Below are 18,723 nucleotides of genomic sequence, written 5' to 3' on the forward strand. Positions count from 1 at the left end.
ACTGTCGTACTTCTAATCCTAGGAAGTAATGGAGAAGCCCCAAGTCTTTCATCTCGAATTCTCTAGTTAGATCTTTCTTGCATTGATCTATAAGATGATCATCACCTTGATTAATAAATCATCAACATACAATATCAGAATTACCATATCATTTTTATCTCTTTTATAATACAAGTTTGAATCGGCTTCATTCTTGGAGAATCCTAAGCCGGTGAGATATTTATCAATTATTTCATACCAGGCCCTGGGAGCTTGTTTAAGCCCATAAAGAGCTTTCTTGAGCTTGCAAACAAAAGCGTTAGGATCATGAGTTTCAAATCCTTCCGGTTGCTCTAGATAGACTTCTTCTTAAATCTTTCCATTTAGGAATGTTGTTTTTACATCCATCTGATGTACCTTCCATCCCTTTGATGCGGCAATTGCTAAGACTGCTCTTACGGAGGTATATTTGGCAATAGGAGCAAAGGTTTCTTCATAATCAATCCCTTCTTTATGAGAAAATCCTCTGGCTACAAATATGACTTTATACTTCTCAATACTACTGTCAACAACATGCTTTATTCTAAATATCCACTTAGAAGAAACAACAAGTTTTCCTTTAGGTCTTGGAACAATTTCCCAAACATCATTTTTTATGATAGATTGGTATTCTTCTGTCATAGCTTCTTTCCAAGCTATCTGTTTAATAGCATCAGAGGGATTGGTTGGCTTTGTTTTGGATAAGTCACTCATGTTAGCTGTATAACCAGAGAATCTTTTAGGTCTTTTGCTTTCTCTGACTGTTTCGGAAGGTGCAACAAAGTCTTGGGCTGCTTCAATTGTTTCAATGGCCCAAAGTGGTCTTTTCTTTGAATTTTCTTTAAGGTTCATATTTTGAATTTCATCTTTGATTTCTTCTAAGTTCTCCCTCTGGGACCCAAAGTCACTATTTCTTTCAAAAATAGATAAAGAAGAAGGTTCATCAGAACTTATGACTCTTTTGAATGCAAGATCTTCGTCAAAGATTACATCTCTGCTAAGTTCAATAGTTTTTTGTCCAGGTATGAAAATCCTATATGCTTTAGAAGTTTCACTATACCCTACAAAAATACCTTTCCTCCCAGAGGGTTCTAACTTGGTTCTATTTTCTTTTGGAATATGGATATATACAGGACGTCCAAAAATTCTAAGAGGACTTATATTGGGTTTTACTTTAGTAAATACTTTTTCAGGGATTTTATCTTAAAGATAGGAGTGAGGGCTTCTGTTTTGCAGTACAAGAGGCTTCTGCCCAAAGATAGTATTCTAGATTTTGGTCAAAAATCATAGCCCTAGCAGCTTCTATAATTGTCCTATTCTTTCTTTCTGCTACCCTGTTTTGCTCTGGGTTATAAGGAACAATGTACTCCCTCTTAATTCCTGATTCGTTACAAAACTTTTAAACAAGTCTGAGGTATATTCTCCTCCGTTATCAGTTCTAAGGGTTTTAATTTTATGTCCTGAAATTTTTTTAGTTAATGCTTTGAATTCTTTAAATCTTTGTAGGATTTTTTCTAATTCCTTGCATTTTAAAAAGTAAATCCATGTTTTCCTAGAGAAGTCATATATGAACAAGATATAATACCAAAATTCTCCAAGAGAAGGAATAGACATAGGTCCATATAAATTGGAATGAATTAATTCTAGTACATTATTTGTTTTTCTAGTACTATCATGAAAGGGACTTCTGGTGCTTTTACCCAGAGCACGCCCTTTGCAAATACTAGGATGGTCTTTATTTAATTTGGGTAATCCAGTAACCATCTTCTCCATAGTTGATAAGGTTTTAAAATTTAGATGCCCTAATCTTCTGTGCCATATTTCATTTGTATCTATCGCTTCATGGACTAGGGCTTGAGTGGATTGACTAGATTCTGTATTTAATTCATACAAATATTCTTTTCTTTGACCAATTAACTTTGCTTTTTTGATAGAAGAGTTATTAGCCCAAGTTAATACTTTGCCATCTATGAATGCAACATTATGTCCATCATCTTCAAGTGCTGTAATTGAGATTAGGTTTCTTTTAATCCCTGGTACATAGAGTACACCTTTAAGAAGAAGAGTATTTCTTGATTTTAGTTTCAAAGTACAATTTCCAATTCCTTCAACGGGGTGTGCTGAGTTATCACCAATGTTAGCTTCACTATTAACCTTCTCTGATAAAAAATCTAGAGTTTCTTTGTATCTCGTTATATGTGTAGAAGATCCACTATCAATTACCCATGCTTTATTTGAAATTTCATTTGATAGAGAGGAATACAAAACACGGTTCTCAGGATCATTAGTATCTTCTTCTTTAGTGACATATGTACAATTTGCCTGTTGTTTGGAATTTTTAAGACAATTAGATCTATAGTGTCCAAATTTTTCGCATTTGAAACTCTTTATTTTAGATAGATCTTTCTTGGGCTTCACATTTTTTTGATTTCCCTTTTTCTTCTTGAAATGCTTCTTCTTGCCCTTATAAGAGTTTGTATTAAGAACGTAAAGTTCTTCATCTTCTACTTTTGGTTTCCCTCTTTTCTTTAGTTTTCTAGATTCCTCTTGAAGACAACTATTCTTGAGTTTGTTAAAGTCCAGAAGCTGATCTCTCGCACTTATTCTTTGTGCGAATGTCTCCCATGAATCTGGCAATCCATGTATAGCCATAAGTATTAATTTTGTGTCACTAATGATGGTTCCTATGCTTGATAGTTCATCTCTAATGCCGGCAACTCTTAGGAAATAAGAATTTATCGATTCTCCTTTCTTTATTTGAATGTGATTTAGTTGCCTTTTTAGTGCAAGAACCCTGGTTGCATTTTTTATTTCATATGCATTTTGTAATACGTTCATCATATCAAAGGCAGTTTGATGTTTTGTAAGCATAGGTACAATATCATTTTTAACTCCATCCAAGATGATTTGAATAGCTTTTCTATTTTCTTTTCGCCATATAGATTTGTGAGGTTCAACTGGGGGTTGTTTGGATGCTCCCTCAACGAATTGTTTAACATTGTTCTCTTCAAGAATCATCAAGATTCAGAATTTCCAGGCTTCAAAGTGTTCTTTTCCATCAAATTTGTCCTCAAGTCTGATTGTGTATGCCACTGAAGATAGGAGAAAGCTACTAAATATATATGAAGTTTGATAACTGAGTTTTGCAGAGCCCTAGAACCGATAACTTGGCTCTGATACCATGTAAAGTTTCTGCTAATTCTTTGTTCTTTGGATCAGACTATTAGTTCAGTCTTGAATTGCTGAGAATGGTCTTCTAAATATTATGAATATTCAGATTGTTGAGGAATTTAACACTTATCCTAAATGCAGATCCAGTACTCTACAATCGATCTTGATTGAATTAGAATATCTCTGATTTAGAATACGCTGGATGTAAAATGCTTGGAGGAGCAGACTGCTGTAACTGTGTGTCATATAAACTGCATTTACAACCTACTATATATCCTTTCTAAAGGATATGTCCCTTAGAGGGACATAACCTTTCCTAAATGAGCACTAATCAAACTCCTTCCTAGTCGGCGATTCATGAAGATATAATTAATAGCACTTAACAAACTAATTGTTAGTTTGGTTAAACATTATAATCTTGTTTCCTAAGAAGTCTCTGGCCCTTAGAGTCCTATATAAAATGCTAATTTAGAGATATATTATATTGAGAAGAACATTTATGGTATGTACTATCAGACCTGTAGGTGATCAGGTTAACATTATTAACACTTCGGTTTGGAGTGTGATCATCTGGTGTGTGTGCACAAGACACATAAAGCCCCATGACTCTGGAAGCAGCTTGCACACTGTACTGGTTGCATTTGTGCAAACTATGCTCCCCTGTGAAAAGATCGGAAATGTGAAAGAAAATGGAAAAAGTTGAGCTTCTCTGCAATGACAGTCATTACAGAACTCTATTGAAGATCAAGACCAGATTGAGTATTGAGATTTCCAGTATTTAGCATGTTTTCAATAACTTTGATAATACTCCCAGAAGGAGCCTTATCCATTGCCTTCTTTGCCTTATTTATATCTTGAAGAACAAACTCAAAACTTGTATCCTGCATCTCCCGCAGAAGTTGCGCCCTAACCTTGAATAACCATTCATGGAGCTTCTCCTTTACCAACTGTGTCGATTCCTATAATGGCATTATGTTTGAGATAGTGTATCTTAACCTGCGCAATTCCTCAGCACAAATTTCAACTTGAAGTTGTAACTGGTCTGGAGTATGTAGAGAAGAGGCAAGGAATTCAGGACATGATAGATATCCAAAGATTTTTCTTGAAATTTAGTGATATTCTGCTGGCTGCAAAGTACCCTATAAACTTGACTCCCTTTTGTACTACATCTTTCTATAAGTTCCTGAGCCTTCTTCAAAGAAGAATATAGTTCTTCAAATACCCTGACAACTGATCCCGTCAAAGCTGTCTTTGAGTCCTTAACATCATCCAGCAGAGGCTTCAAAAGCTTCAATCGTTCAACCAGACATTGGCAATTTGTATGATCTGCCCCAGTCTTTCCATTCAGCGTCACAATTTCATGAATTGCTTGATAAATGTCAGCAAATAAAACATGTAGAGTATCCATAGGCCTTACACTGTCACCTTGTACATAATGACGATCTGCAATGTTTTGAGCAGAAGGAAATCATAGCATTGCCATGTCATAAAGACCACAGTCTCTGAAAAACAGCATCTCCCTGGGCTTCAAAATCAATAAGCATTCTTTTATGACATGTGACATTCTCTTCAAAGGTACTGAAGACACAGTGAATATCTGTCACTGTGTCACGAAGTCCAATCCACCGGTGCAGTATAGCCAACTGGGAAATGTTCCAATAGAGAAGTCACAACAGAATGGTTTGATGATGTGCTTCAGACATTCCAATTGCAGCAACCACCATTTCTTGAGCTCTCTCTAGAGTAACCATGATACAGTCACATGCATAGACAATTCAACCACTATTTTGCCTCATAATCCTCTGTTTTTGCAACTTCGGAGATTGACCGTAAGAGCTGGAGCTCGGCATTGGAGTTGCATGCATTTTTTTTGAACTTAAGAAAGAGCCCGATCCTCTGCTTATCTCAGCTATTCCAAAGCCTTTATAAACTGCCGGGAGAAAATATAACTTTGGGCGTTCTTGTCGGGCTTTTCTTTGAAACTCTCTAGCCACCCAATAATATCTACATCATAAATTAACCAAGGATTATAAGAAAGAAGTGTTTCTCCTACTTCCCAATGTTCTTTGCATAGTTGATCATAGGGCTATTCATAATGGACTCCAACATTTGTCAATTAAATGCCATAAAATTTGTCCATTGCATCATATTTATGGATCTCATTTTTAGTTGTGATTCTAGAATAATTTTGCTAAAACAGTGACCTTGAAACAAATCAAGCATGGGGTAAATATAATGCCCATCACGCTGCCCATTTTGTGAATCGGTAACTTGATCACGAATTCTGCCAACAATGGATCAAAGATGTATTATGAATCCAATATTCAAAACAATGCAAATAGCCCAATCACGCCTGTATAACAGTTATAACCATACAAGAGGTCACGATTTCTGATCATCTATGGGAATGTATGAGTATCCACTCAAAGTAAGCAAGAATGGTTTACAATATCAATTGGCTAATTTTTGTTATTGGACGTTCATTTGATGGGAAGTGGGAATGTGTGCCGATATTCTATTGCTTCTAATGTATAATTAATAATGAAGATTCCAATAAGCTTAATCTACCATTCCATCATGGAGGGGAGTGTACATATAGGGATTGTAAGTAGTATAAGATCCATTTGAGAGTGGTAACCCTGAGTGGGGCAGGGAGGTTGAATGGTGGCTGTCACTTTCTCGCTCTTGGGCTTGATGGATAGGTTCCATGTGCCCTGTACGATCTCCCATGGTGCTTCATAATGAGGATGGGTTCTTTGAAAAAGCCTTGAGGAAATCTCGTGTACATTAGGATTATATAATAATGATTAGAATTTTCTTTGGAACATTGTTGAACTATGTGTTTGTTTAGCTATTGATAACTAACTTGGTGCGGGCTTTAAACCAAGGTATTAATCCAGACCTCGTTTAGGGGTCCTAGTGAAAATTAAGTGAAGTTCTAATAGGGAACATTATGCTCTCCCTCTCCCTCTCTATCTCCCTTTTCCCCTTCTCTCTTTCTATCTCTCTCTCTACATCTATCTATTTGTCTCTCTTTTCCTCTCTCGCTCTATCTGCATCTACTTCTAGACATGTCTTAGTCTCTTTGCCCATTCATCTCTCCTCTCATCTCTTTCTCTCCCTCTCTAGCTTCCTCTTCCTCAACCTCTGTATCTCTCTCTCTCTCTCTCATGGACATCAAAAACGTATGTCAAAAATAGACCAAAATTTTCCCCATTTCACCTTCCACTCCTCTTTGGCGTACCCATCACACACCAATAGCAATTACTGGTTAGTACCAATGCCAGAAAAAAAAAAGGGCAGAGATCACTGGGATCGAACAACCTTAAGACATTTTCACTGCCTAACTCTGATGTGAGATGGCAATACATACCAAATTGTCTCAAAAAACAGGATAATTTTTTTCCATGTTGTGCATTGTGGTGCTAGAAATCAACTCATGCATCTAAGACAAGACATAGAACTGCTTGTACCAAATTAAGTAGTCTATCATTAATTTGCAAACATTTCACCGTCAAACCATTTTTTTTTGTAGAATCTTTTGGAAGTTTTATGCTACACTGACAATTTTACCATAAAATTTGTAATTCTGAAAACACTGCGGTTGAGTTCAATATTTCCTGAGCTTTTTAATACGTGTCTACTAATTACACAGATGCTGAAATCAATACACATTAAGGTTGAGTTTATCCTGTTAAACATTTGTAAGTATTACTGTACAGAAGCTTCATTTTAACCAATGATAGAAATGCTTGCAATTGCCTTGTGCATCTGCACAAAGGTTCAATTAATGTTCTGCATTCAGCTACCGTGTCTGATTTTGAAGATAAGTTTCTATCAGATTATATGCTGGAAAGAATTGTTGCTGGCTTTTAACCAAGGTTGCTGACTGATTTGTGGGTCAATTCAATAGAAATAAAAATAAAATTTAATAACTAAATAAAGAAATACTAACACAGATCAATAAAATATTAAAAGTAACACTACAAGAAATTTGAAACGGCAAAGAGGTCAAAGGATTTCAGATCTAGAAATAAGGCCTAAAAACCACCCTTCCATTGACGGACATATACTCCTCTGTTACGCATTACTATTTTGTGTTTCAGTTTTACTGCACGAAACTTCTTCTTATGCTTAAATTGCTTTAATGTGTGCCATTCTTCCTGGCTGGTTACTGTTCACTAATTCATTGTCCTTAAGTTGTTGCACTGTTTCGAAAGGAGAGTTTAATCATGTCTTACAGACTCAAATAATAAGCTTAAAAAGGCGAACCTTGAGACATGCATTCATTCATGTTGTGACTTATGGCAAAGAGGATACATAATTCTCTGCGAAGTTCTGCATACAATATATAAGTGTTTTTATTAGGGTTCTAGGTTACTTCCAATAGTTTAATGCTTCCCAATCGCTTTATATGATTCTACCTTTATATGCTAATTTAACCGCATTTCTATTGGGACATCTTTCATTGCAACTTGTTTTTTGTAATTAGTGCAAGGGAGTAGTACTCATGGCTGTGCAAAGTTTTGGGATGGAAGATTGTCACAAAGTGTTAAGTGAATGCCGCCTTTGTCAAGGCTCTTTAAGCAATGATGTTGGGGTGATATTAGAGTGGATGCAAAACTCCATTAATGGGTCTTAAATATATCTTTATATATGTATTACTGATACTCTAAGATGTATGTGGGCATGTTTTGGAAGAGGGTAGCCAGCTCATCTCACATGTTAATTTTGTAGTAGAATTTATAGGTAGTCTAAGGCCATCACTCTATTATCAAATTTATATTTTGTTCTCCTTTTTTTCTTAATGTTGAGTATATTTTGTTGTTACAATACTTGGAGGATTCCACTCCAGTATTGCGTTTGGTCTATCATTTTGTACATTTTTTAGATATATCATATCTGTTTATCATTGAATATTTTGCTTAAATAGAAACTGTAAGATCGTAATTCCAATGCAGCATTCACCTGAGTTTTTGGTTCTGCAGCTTTTTGTCTCCATTCCTCTAAAATTGCCTGCACCAGACCCTGCATGGAATTATCCGAACTCTGTACATTTCAAGCTTTGGCATTATCGGTGGTCACAAGCATAATTATGACTGATTTTTTTGATTTATCTATGCTCATCGTACCTACTTAAATGCTTACCTTGTTATAAAAGACTGCATTGCACTATTGTTAATTAGTTCATGGCTTGATTTTTTTGGTGATACTATATCCAATACATTTAACAAGTTAATACATATCCAAACTAAATGTACTGGATATGGTGTTACATGTCTTTGGGAAAGGGAGGGCTCTGGTTTCAATAAATCTTATTTGCTCCTATACTTTTGCTTCCATGCTTGTTGATTTATAGCTACAAACCAATGCTAAATGCACAATTTTTCACATTCATCTGCATATCTTTTCATTTTGAATTCTGTACGGATTCCTTCATATATTACAATTCAAGTTGTTTTATCAATCATTAAAATCAACAGTTAGAGCAAGCACTAATTATCTAATTGGAAATTTCTTAAACAGGAGCCTCGGTTAGGTAGATGGGGTCGCATTCAAGCTGCTCGCAACGGTGTTGCTTTGTACCCTATAGATATTTCATGATGAGCATGAGGAGAAAATTGGAATTATCGTATCATATCTTTGTTGCTTCTCTCAGTGATATGCCTGGTATGTACATTAGTGTATAGGAGAACTTGGTGCATGTTTTGGGAAATCCTTTATAGCAACACATTCTCCTGATTTGTCAATGTTTGCTTTATGTCTAAGGTCGTCTGCCGCATTTTAAGTTTCAAGCACCAAGATCGTTCTGACCCCTAACTGTGGCCGACCAGAATATTTTATTCGGGAATATATCAAATGTATTTTTAGGAAGTTGGCTTGGCATGAGACGTAGTGCAGAGAGAATTTTCTAATTTTGTCCTCTCAATCTATGCATTCTTTTATTTGTTGTAAAGCCAATGTAATTTTGTAGTAGATATGAAAAAAATTGCTTAATGATTTAATCTTTTTAATACACCTCTAGAAGTTGCCTTCTTGAGGTCAATTTTGAGAAACCTGAATCTACATCAGGTGCCATGCAAATTCGCCAGATTTTATCAAATTTTAGGCTATATCTAAATGGGCCTCGCAAAATAATTTTACATAGAAGGTGAATTGTATGGCCTATCAGTGCATGTCTCATTATTTAGTGGAGTTGGATTCTACTGAACATTATGTATTTTGGCATTTCTCATATTTAACTTTTCTGTAATACAGAAAATGTGCTCGATCTTTACTTGTATCATAAAGAATTATGTCATCAAATTGTCAAACAAGGTGACTGACACATGAGGTTGGTAGTACAAAATTACATTAAAACAACATAAAAATGCAATGTGCTGTAACATATAACTCACGAAACCATAATCAGGAGCTGGTGATAAATTGAATGGCTGTATGTTACTGCATGTGTGGCACCTTTTATGCTGAAATCAATCGTCGTATTATTTTTGGCATTTTAACGTTATGGTGTTATATAATGTGTAATGTAGATCAAAGTTAAATATGTAGTTCTTTGTCAGCTGAAGACCACATTGGACTGCACGGATGGCATCCTTTTCAAGTTTAAATCAATTGGTGTCAATTTTCATTGTAACTATATGTTTTATACTTTTTGCAATTTAGATTAATGTTAAATTTGGAGTTCAAGTGCAGTAAAATAAGCAATGGGCACTGTATGGCACACATGCAAGGAGTTACAATTCACCGTGGCTATTAGAGAATACAATGAGTGCCGGTCACGACAATAACCAATAGTATTCCACATTACACAAAGAAGCGAAGTTCCACTCAGTGGTAGAGAACTGCACATATCAGAATATTGCATGTGGGGTGAACTTTATGATTTTACATTTTGAGCTTATTTGCATGCTATTTCCATAGCTATACATTTGAAGATTGACAACATTAGTTGGCTTTTGATTTGCATGCTTTTATGCAAAGTCTTGTTGAGTCTATTGGTGCAAAAACAGTGACAATCACTTAAAATCATTGTTGTTGATTTGTAAGGGCATGACATAATTTGCTTCATCAAATTGTAAATGATGACACGCACACAAAAACTAGGCAAGGTTAGTTTCTCCATTCATCAAACCTTGAGATGAATAGATTTAAAGGCTTGGAGCAAAGATGAAGGATGACAATAATCCAAATTTTTTGCCCTAGGATGATGAAATAATGTTAATATCATATTCTTTGAATGATACAGAAAGTGAAAAATGAATTGATACTTTGCCAATTGTGGATGGTAGAGAACTTGTGCTCTTGTAAGAGGTCAAAAGTTCAAATCTGTAGTGGGGAGGGGTTGTACACCTTATATTAAAAGCATTAATATAAGCACAATAAGAATAGCAATCGACCAAAGAGTACTATCCTAGGGTGATGAAATAATGTTTTTGATTAACTAAAATAGGGTTTGAAGGGTGCTTGAAACCTTGTACAAGCCTAAAGTTTTCAATGAGTGCATAAACAAAAGGTACAATAAATAAATGCAGAACTAGTCACCCCCCAATCTAAGGGTAACCATGGTAACAAAAAGCCAGTCACCAGCCAAAAGAAAAGATCCAGCTAGGAGGCAGGGCCAGATACATCACGATTTGCCCTTTGATTTAGAGCCTCCCTTGCATGATCGAAGATTCATTTTTAAGGAGCAGATGGCCTAGTTTTCTTTCTTTTTACTGCATTCCAACTATCCTCCACCTTAGTTGCTTCAGCAATCCGATCTCCAGAAGAAACAGAACAATGGAACCCAAGAGAATTCGAGAAAACAACAATCTCCCTAGAAGAACCCAAAGCCAATTGGCCCCCCACTGAAACAGGAGGAAAGTCCGGAACAAGGGCGAGGCCAAGAGAGGGAACAGGGTCCTGGCCCCCAATAGGACCACGAGGAACAACAAACTCCTCCACCGAAGAATCATCTGCAAGGGAGACATTCGTAGACAAGGGTAGAACAGAGGAGGTCTCCAAAGAAGGGGCCACAAGAGAGCCATTTGAGACAACAGTCGTGGCAACCACCAAAGAGTCCTAAGGAGAGTCACCATCCCCAACAGAGGGGGCTTTGAGGATAGTGTAATGATCATTCGACACATTCTTCCACCAAGGAGACTTCTTCTGTCTAGGTTTTTCAGAGGAGCAGCAAGGTGACCGGTCTTGTGGCACTTCCTGCATCGAAAAGGGATACCTTCGTAATCAAGACACTGGATCCAAGATCCAATTAGAGAGGCCAAACAAATCTTCGCTGAGAGACCTTTGGAGATGTTGACCTCAACTAGGATCCGAGCATAAGTGGTGCTATACACATTGGAAGAAGCATAAGTGATGAAATAATGTTAATATCATATTCTTTGAATGTTAAAAAAAGCTAAAACAATGATTCAATACTCAACTTTAGATGGTGGGAAACTTGTGTTCTTGTAAGAGAGGTCACGAGTTAAAATGTATAGGAGATAGGGTTTGCACATCTTATATTAGAGGTGCAATAACACGTCTCCTAGATATTTAAGTATGAGGTAGTCTTGTATAATGGATTATAAATGACCTATGTGCTATGCCATTTCAATGTTCAAAATAAAATAAAGTTCATCCTTCATAAACATAGCATACAATTTAAATACCCCAACTCTAGATGGTGAGAAACTTGTGTTCTTGTAAGAGAAGTCACGAATTCAAATGTATGAGAGATAGGGTTTGTACAACTAATATTGGAAGTGCAATCAGATGTCTCCTACATATTGAAGTATGAGGTAGGCTTGTGCAATGGATTATAAATGACCTATGCTCTCTCATTTCAATGTTTAAAATAAAATAAATTTTTTCCTCCATAAATATAGCACACAATTTAAATATTCTCACAAGCCAATCAATTTGTGACTACCAAATAAGTTAATATATATATTAACATAATTGATATTTTACATATAAATTTTAAAAAAGTACAAATAGAATCAAACCTAAATTAAATAATTTATTATTATCATTTAATAATAAAACACCAGACGCACATAAATCAATAAAGTAAAATAAGGATTGTAACATAACCATCAATATTTTTAAATATATTGATGTACATATATACCTGCTTTATGTTTTGTGCCTTACTCTTTTATTTAAGATTTGTACTCTTAGTAATTTCTCTAAAATCACGTTGAATATGGGCAAACTAATATTTCTCTTTTATACGCCTTTCAATTAATAAAGTCATCCACCTAAATAATTTGTATTCATTGGATTATTATTTTCCTCATCTCTATCTACGTCATAATGTCTTCCATTATTTGAACTTATCTATCCTTCTCGAGATATTTAGTTTTGAATAATTCTTCCATTCGAAGGAAGATTGGATTGCCTAATCTTAGAAAGGTACATATTAAGACCGATGTTGACATCCCACCGCCTTTAGTCCTTTAGTGGATCTCTTTACTATGGTTGGAGAATGGAAAGTTATCTTGCATTTATAGATATAAATTCTTATTTGTTTTATCAAGTATAATTAGTATCAAATTTGAATAATTTCTATAATGTAAGTATTAAAAACAATATGTAAAAAGATTGTTTTCTTAGGATGTTTTTATTTTAAAGTTTTTATAGAGCACATCAATATAATTATTCAAGTAATCTAACAATATCTTAAATTTACTATATGATCTGGATTTGTGTTGATATAGTATCTAAAGTCTTATGTGATCATTTCTTTTGAAAAGCTTGGGGAATACTTGATATTTAAAGATAACGCAAGGGACTCAACAATGGTGATGCTAATCGACCAAGGCTTGTATGAGTTTCTTGTTCACTTAATTTTTTGACATTCTCTTTTTGCTATATATCAATGGATCACTAATATCCAGAAGCTTATTTTGAAGGAAATCTTAGAAATTTATCCTTGTGTTAGTGGCTTCTCAATTGTGTATTGTGATCATATTGAGGACTGTAATGCAATTCTCCACAATCTAAAGGCATGGGAACAATATCTTTTGGTCAAACTGTGACCATTTTTTTGATCTTTCTGTAGAATCATTCTATATTCAATTTCGTTGGGTTCAACATCTCCCACTACATTATTGTAGTGATTCTTGTTTTGAGGTGATTGGTGATGCATTAGGTTACATTTGGATATTGACAATTACTCCATATTTCATCCACAACATTTACACATATTTTGGTAGATTTAAACATATAAAAGGATCTACCACAAAATTAAAGCCCAGCGTGGATGACCAAATTAGGTTTCTCATGTACTAGCAAAGAACTACACGTTTGTTGTTGGTGATGTTACACCATTAGGCATGTGGTCATTGATTGCCCTAATCCCAAATCCAATGAAAAGTTTGTTGCAACTCGGTGTTAAGAGGTTGCCCCAAACCACTACACAGTTGACTATCCAATTGAGGTTACACACATTGCATCTAAGTTTGAGCAAGGACAACATTTCTCAGTTGAAAGTGAGTAATGATCTTAAGAGATCTAACATGGATGCTTGCACTTATCTTCATTGTGATTTTGTCATTTGTTGGTTGGTGATTCTTATTGTATGCTCAGACTTATAGGACTTAGAGATGACATACAATTTCTCAGGCAATGTGTTATGCTCATGTGTTGTGTTATTCTTCCAATAAATCTTGTTTATATGTAAGATTAATTATGATTGTTGATAGTAGTTATAATGTTGGATAATGTGTTCCTGACTTTATTTATGCGAACTAGGAAATAGAGCTATATCCTTTGATTACACCAAGGAAAGTGGACCCACTTGGTTCAAGCTCATATTTGATTGAAAAGGTTTTAGCAGAAGGTGAATTAGATACTACTTCATTGAGTTGAAAATGACAATTTAAAATGACTAAAATGGATCTCAAATTGTCTAATACATTAGGCACATTACTTTATGGTCTAGAATCAATATTTATAGGGTCAATTAAAGATTGGCCTTTATTAATTTCTACATCTTTGAGCTCATTCATCTCAAAATTGATATCCTCATGTGAATGAATTGTAACAAGGATTCTAGCTATAAACAAATTTGATTCTCTAACTGTGAAAGAATTGATCATCAACAAATTTCTTATCTTTGTTCCTCTTAGTTCTTGGCTCTTTCTTCCTTGGAACATCTGGTCTAACTTCCCCAATCATTCTATGTATAACATCATCAATTTTGCGGTAACTTCCTTTGCTTCTCGATTGTGAAAATACTTATTCTTCTTTTAGCTTGCTCCAACATGTTACATATCTCATCGATAGTGATTAAATGGAGTATTATAGGTAGTGATGCTTCACTAATCTTCCAATTTTTGTCTAAAGCAATCGATCTCTCCTCCAATATACCATATCAATGCTCGAGTAATTGATCTTCAATTTCAACCAAGGTTCTACTAAAATTTATCAATTGATCAATAACTCATTTATCTAACTTTCTTTTATCCTCTTTATTAGACAATTGATTACACTTTAATAGGAACTAAGATACCATACTTAACTACTTTACCAAGTATTTTAAAAATTGTATTTTTATTCTTGCCCACATCAGTTTATCAATTGATAATACAATTGGCCCAAACACAAATTAGTATACTGAGAGGGGGAGGGGGGTGAATTAATATACTATACTAGTTTCAACTTTTTTGCTTATATCACACTTCACACCAGTCTACAGGTTTGTGCTTGCTACAACTTAACTAGTTAGAATTAAGTAAAAACAATGAACATGAACGTAGCAACACATAACACAATATTTATCTCATGGAAATCCGGCTAGGGTAAAAACTACAGTGTGTAAGTCGATCCTCACAAAGCTTGCACTCTCCTAAAGTGCGCCTGGTCAATCTTATCTGTGTTAAAAGATTACAAAGACATTGTTAAGGGATTTTGATGAGGCCTATAAAAATCTTGCCCTATTAGGAGCAACCCTGTCAAAGGACTTTGGAACACAAGTTAATGTGTCACCCTGTTAGGGAATTTGACGCAAGAACCCTGTTAGGGTCCACTCTCAATGAGATTTTCTGTTATAGAGATTAGTAAACAATAGGGATTGATCTAATAAAATAGCTACTACACTTAGCTTGGAAATAGATCCCTCTTCAGCCATTCTGACACATTTGGAACTATGCTCCATCTTCTCTTGGCTAAACAACTTCATACACGATCACTTGTGGACTTGGCTCTGCTCACTCTCGCACATGATCACACTTGTGTTGTTTTGGCTCACTACATTATCCTCAACACATTCTTAGGTGTAAGATCTTCCCTCACTTTGTCACTTTCTTCACACTTTTAGATTACACTTATCTTGACTCTTTGGCTAATCAATCAACAATCTCGTTGCAGTAGTGCGTCACTCTTGTTAGATGTAGTATGTTTGTATAGGAGTCATGGGTGTCTTGTGTCTTCGATGACTTTCTTTTGTTGGAAAGAATTCAAATTTGAATTCTTTCGACCGTTCCTTGATATGTCAACCCCATCACCATTAAGTGCAATGATGAGTGCAGTTCTACCCACTTGGTGACATCGCAGTCATTAGTATCTTGCTTCATGTTTTTCTTGCTAACTTGGCCAAGCCATCTTTCATAGTCACTAGTTGATTTGACATTCTTTCTGCTTGACATCCTTCAACAGATTCTCTCTTCACTTAGCATAATTCCATCTAAGTGGATCTCTTTTGTCATTGCCTCTACTAGGCTTGTACTTCATCTTTCTCTGATCACCCCTGTGAACTAGAGTCACACCTATAAGATTAATGTGCCTTTTTGGCCATTACTTCCTACTAGTCTTGGTTCCTTCTTGTGCCTTGACATCAATGAAAACATCTTCATAACATCATCATTACTTCCTACCAATCTTGGTTCCTTCTTATGCCTTGACATCAATGAAAACATCTTCATAACATCATCATTACTTCCTACCAGTCTTGGTTCCTTCTTGTTCTTGATCCTTTGTGGGTTTACTTAGACTTAAGGGTAAAAGCACAAACATGTGTCACCCTTTTATAAAGGAAAATGATATCAAAATTTAAACTGTTCAAATTTAATGACAGAAAAGGGACATTTGTGTTTAAAATTTGAAGATGATGTAAACTAATGAAATGTGTAAAATTGGATGAAGTTTATGCCTATAATTTTTTATTTTTTAATTGAGTGAAATTTTTATCATTTTAAAAATTTTTTAAGTCTATTTTTAAATTATTTTAAAATGTTGAAAATATACAGTTTCGTTCGCACCAAACAAATATATGCAAATGATCATATGTTGGTCTAATTTAAACTATGTTATAGTGGACTTGTATACCTAGAGGACAAAAAAAGATTTTAAACTTATATGTTTCAAGTTATAAGTGTTCAAAGTCGAACTTGTCAGAAATTGACAGTTTTTTTTCCCGCCAAACTTTTTCTATCAAATATACACATTTTAAAAAAAAAAATTACATATTCTTGAAGATGACTCTCTCCTGGAGAGGTACACATAAAGTTTTTATTTTTTGAACATGATTTACTATTTTTTTTCTTTTTTTGAACAAACATTTTGTTGAATTTTAAAAGACCTACTCGTAATATTTTATAAATATAACATACTTAAAATAATCAAAATACCACAAAATTTATATGAACATAATCTTGACCCCAAGCTCGTCAAAAGGGTATTTTTAGTTTTTAGAAAAACTTCATTTTGTATGGAGAAATTAGTATTGAAAGTGAAAAGTTTCGAGAAATTGCATCTTTTGTTTGTGTGGCTGCCACTTAGGATGACACATAGACAGTTATGACCAAACCCCTTTCGACCGCAACTCTTTTGGCTGTAACGGTTTCGGCCGTAACCCTTATCGGCCCCAAAAAATCGCTACTGGTTACATTGGTGGTTTCATATAAAATAATTTTCTTTTAATTTCAATTTATAATAACTGCACAATAAATTGCAAAATTTAAAGGAGCATTTTCAAAAATAAATATTTTTTTGAAGCCGTGTTTATCAATTGTTTCGTGGAGTTTAATGACAATTACAAAGGATCGTCAATAAGGTATTTTTTTTCACCTAGTTATTTTTATGTACTCTATATTGAAGTATTGAAATATATTTCTAGTGGAATCTAAATTAAAGGATCGTCAAAGTATTGAATAGGTAATAAAAAGGCTAGATCAAGGAAATACGACAGAATAAGAGATGACAAAATGAAGGGTCATACAAAACGTAATCAAAACCAACCTATCGAAGTTAATGAAGAAGATGAGATTCATGAAGAGGACAAGATTCATGAAGATGAACAAATTGATAGTTTTAATGATAGAAACATATTATTAGGTGTAGGAAATTTGATGGATATGGATGAGGACCTATTTTATAGTCGAATTCCATCTACAAAAATGGCAAAAGAGAACACTATTAAAAAGCATTGTCAAAACATGTGGGATGAATATTTCAAAAACAAAAGTATATTTGGAAAGACACAATTATTTGTCAAGTTATTTAGGAGAAAATATATGAGGCCTGTTTTGGAGTTGTTGGGTGTTGATAACAGGAAAAACCATGCACATAATGTTAATAAAATAATAGTTAAAAATTTGCAAACTGCTTATAACAAAATTGACAACACAACTCAAGGAGGTGATTTGAGTGCTACATATAGAGCGTTGATGACTATTATATCTAGTAGAAAGTTAACACATAGAAAACAAGTACGTGCAATTTTTGATTTACTACATATATCTAGAACTATTCAAAGATACATTAGGAGGAGAAATATGTTAGATGAAAACATTGAGAATATTTGGGTGAATATTTGCAGAGCTCCTCGAAAAGACAGAATTTTTGAAGATATAAAAAAATATAGATTATTGAATTTGGGACCACATCGTCTCGTGTTTCTTCCAATAGACATGATACTCTACAAATTAAAGATCAAGAGACAGGGGTAAAAATTGAACATCCAAAACATTTTATAGATATAACACAAAGTGAATTATTTCAAATATTCAAGCAAAAATTTTCAAATGTGAAAATATGTTAGAGAATGTTTGAGAGCCTACATCCTTCCTTTGTATGCATAAATAAGAAACGTAAAACTTGGTGTTGTCAAAACCATATTGAATTTGGTCTACACTTGTAATCATAAAAAAAGGTTATGGCAGTACTTGATCCAAATTTGGTCATCCTTAGCAGTACATCACAATTTGTGAAGTCTATGTTTCGTGATATACTAGAAGATTTAGATGAGTTCAAAGTACAGTGCATCATAAATCAATGTCCAGATTATGGAGATTTATCTAAATTTCCATCGCAAATTGAGAATATTGATGAATCAACAACAGTTTCATGCATGAGATATGAATATGAGACATACCAAAATAAGACAGGAGTTGAATCCAAAAAAAATGTATTGAAGGAGAGTGGAATGCGGTATGATGAGTTTGCGAACAACTTTCGTCCATTGATATATCTACATATCCAACATTGTCATGGTGCACGATGGCAAGCTAGACAATTTTGTGATTCAAAAAATTGTTTTCCACTTGG

The 18,723-nt window shown here is 34.5% G+C and overlaps 1 protein-coding gene across 1 annotated transcript in view; it reads left to right on the forward strand.

Moving 5' to 3' along the window:
- The window catches only part of LOC149575986 (U3 snoRNP-associated protein-like EMB2271), a 45,686-nt gene extending 36,204 nt beyond the window's left edge, over positions 1-9,482 (forward strand). Inside the window, exons 7-8 of the mRNA XM_089816113.1 lie at positions 8,716-8,859; positions 8,959-9,482. Coding sequence (XP_089672239.1) covers positions 8,716-8,793 — 78 coding nt within the window. The 3' untranslated portion in view covers positions 8,794-8,859; positions 8,959-9,482. The remainder of the gene's footprint in view (positions 1-8,715; positions 8,860-8,958) is intronic.
- Positions 9,483-18,723: the final 9,241 nt, after the last annotated feature.

Source organism: Cupressus sempervirens, chromosome 1, assembly GCF_028749045.1.
Source record: "Cupressus sempervirens isolate cs-2001-9-10 chromosome 1, ASM2874904v1, whole genome shotgun sequence".
In the NCBI taxonomy this organism is placed as follows: Eukaryota; Viridiplantae; Streptophyta; class Pinopsida; order Cupressales; family Cupressaceae; genus Cupressus; species Cupressus sempervirens.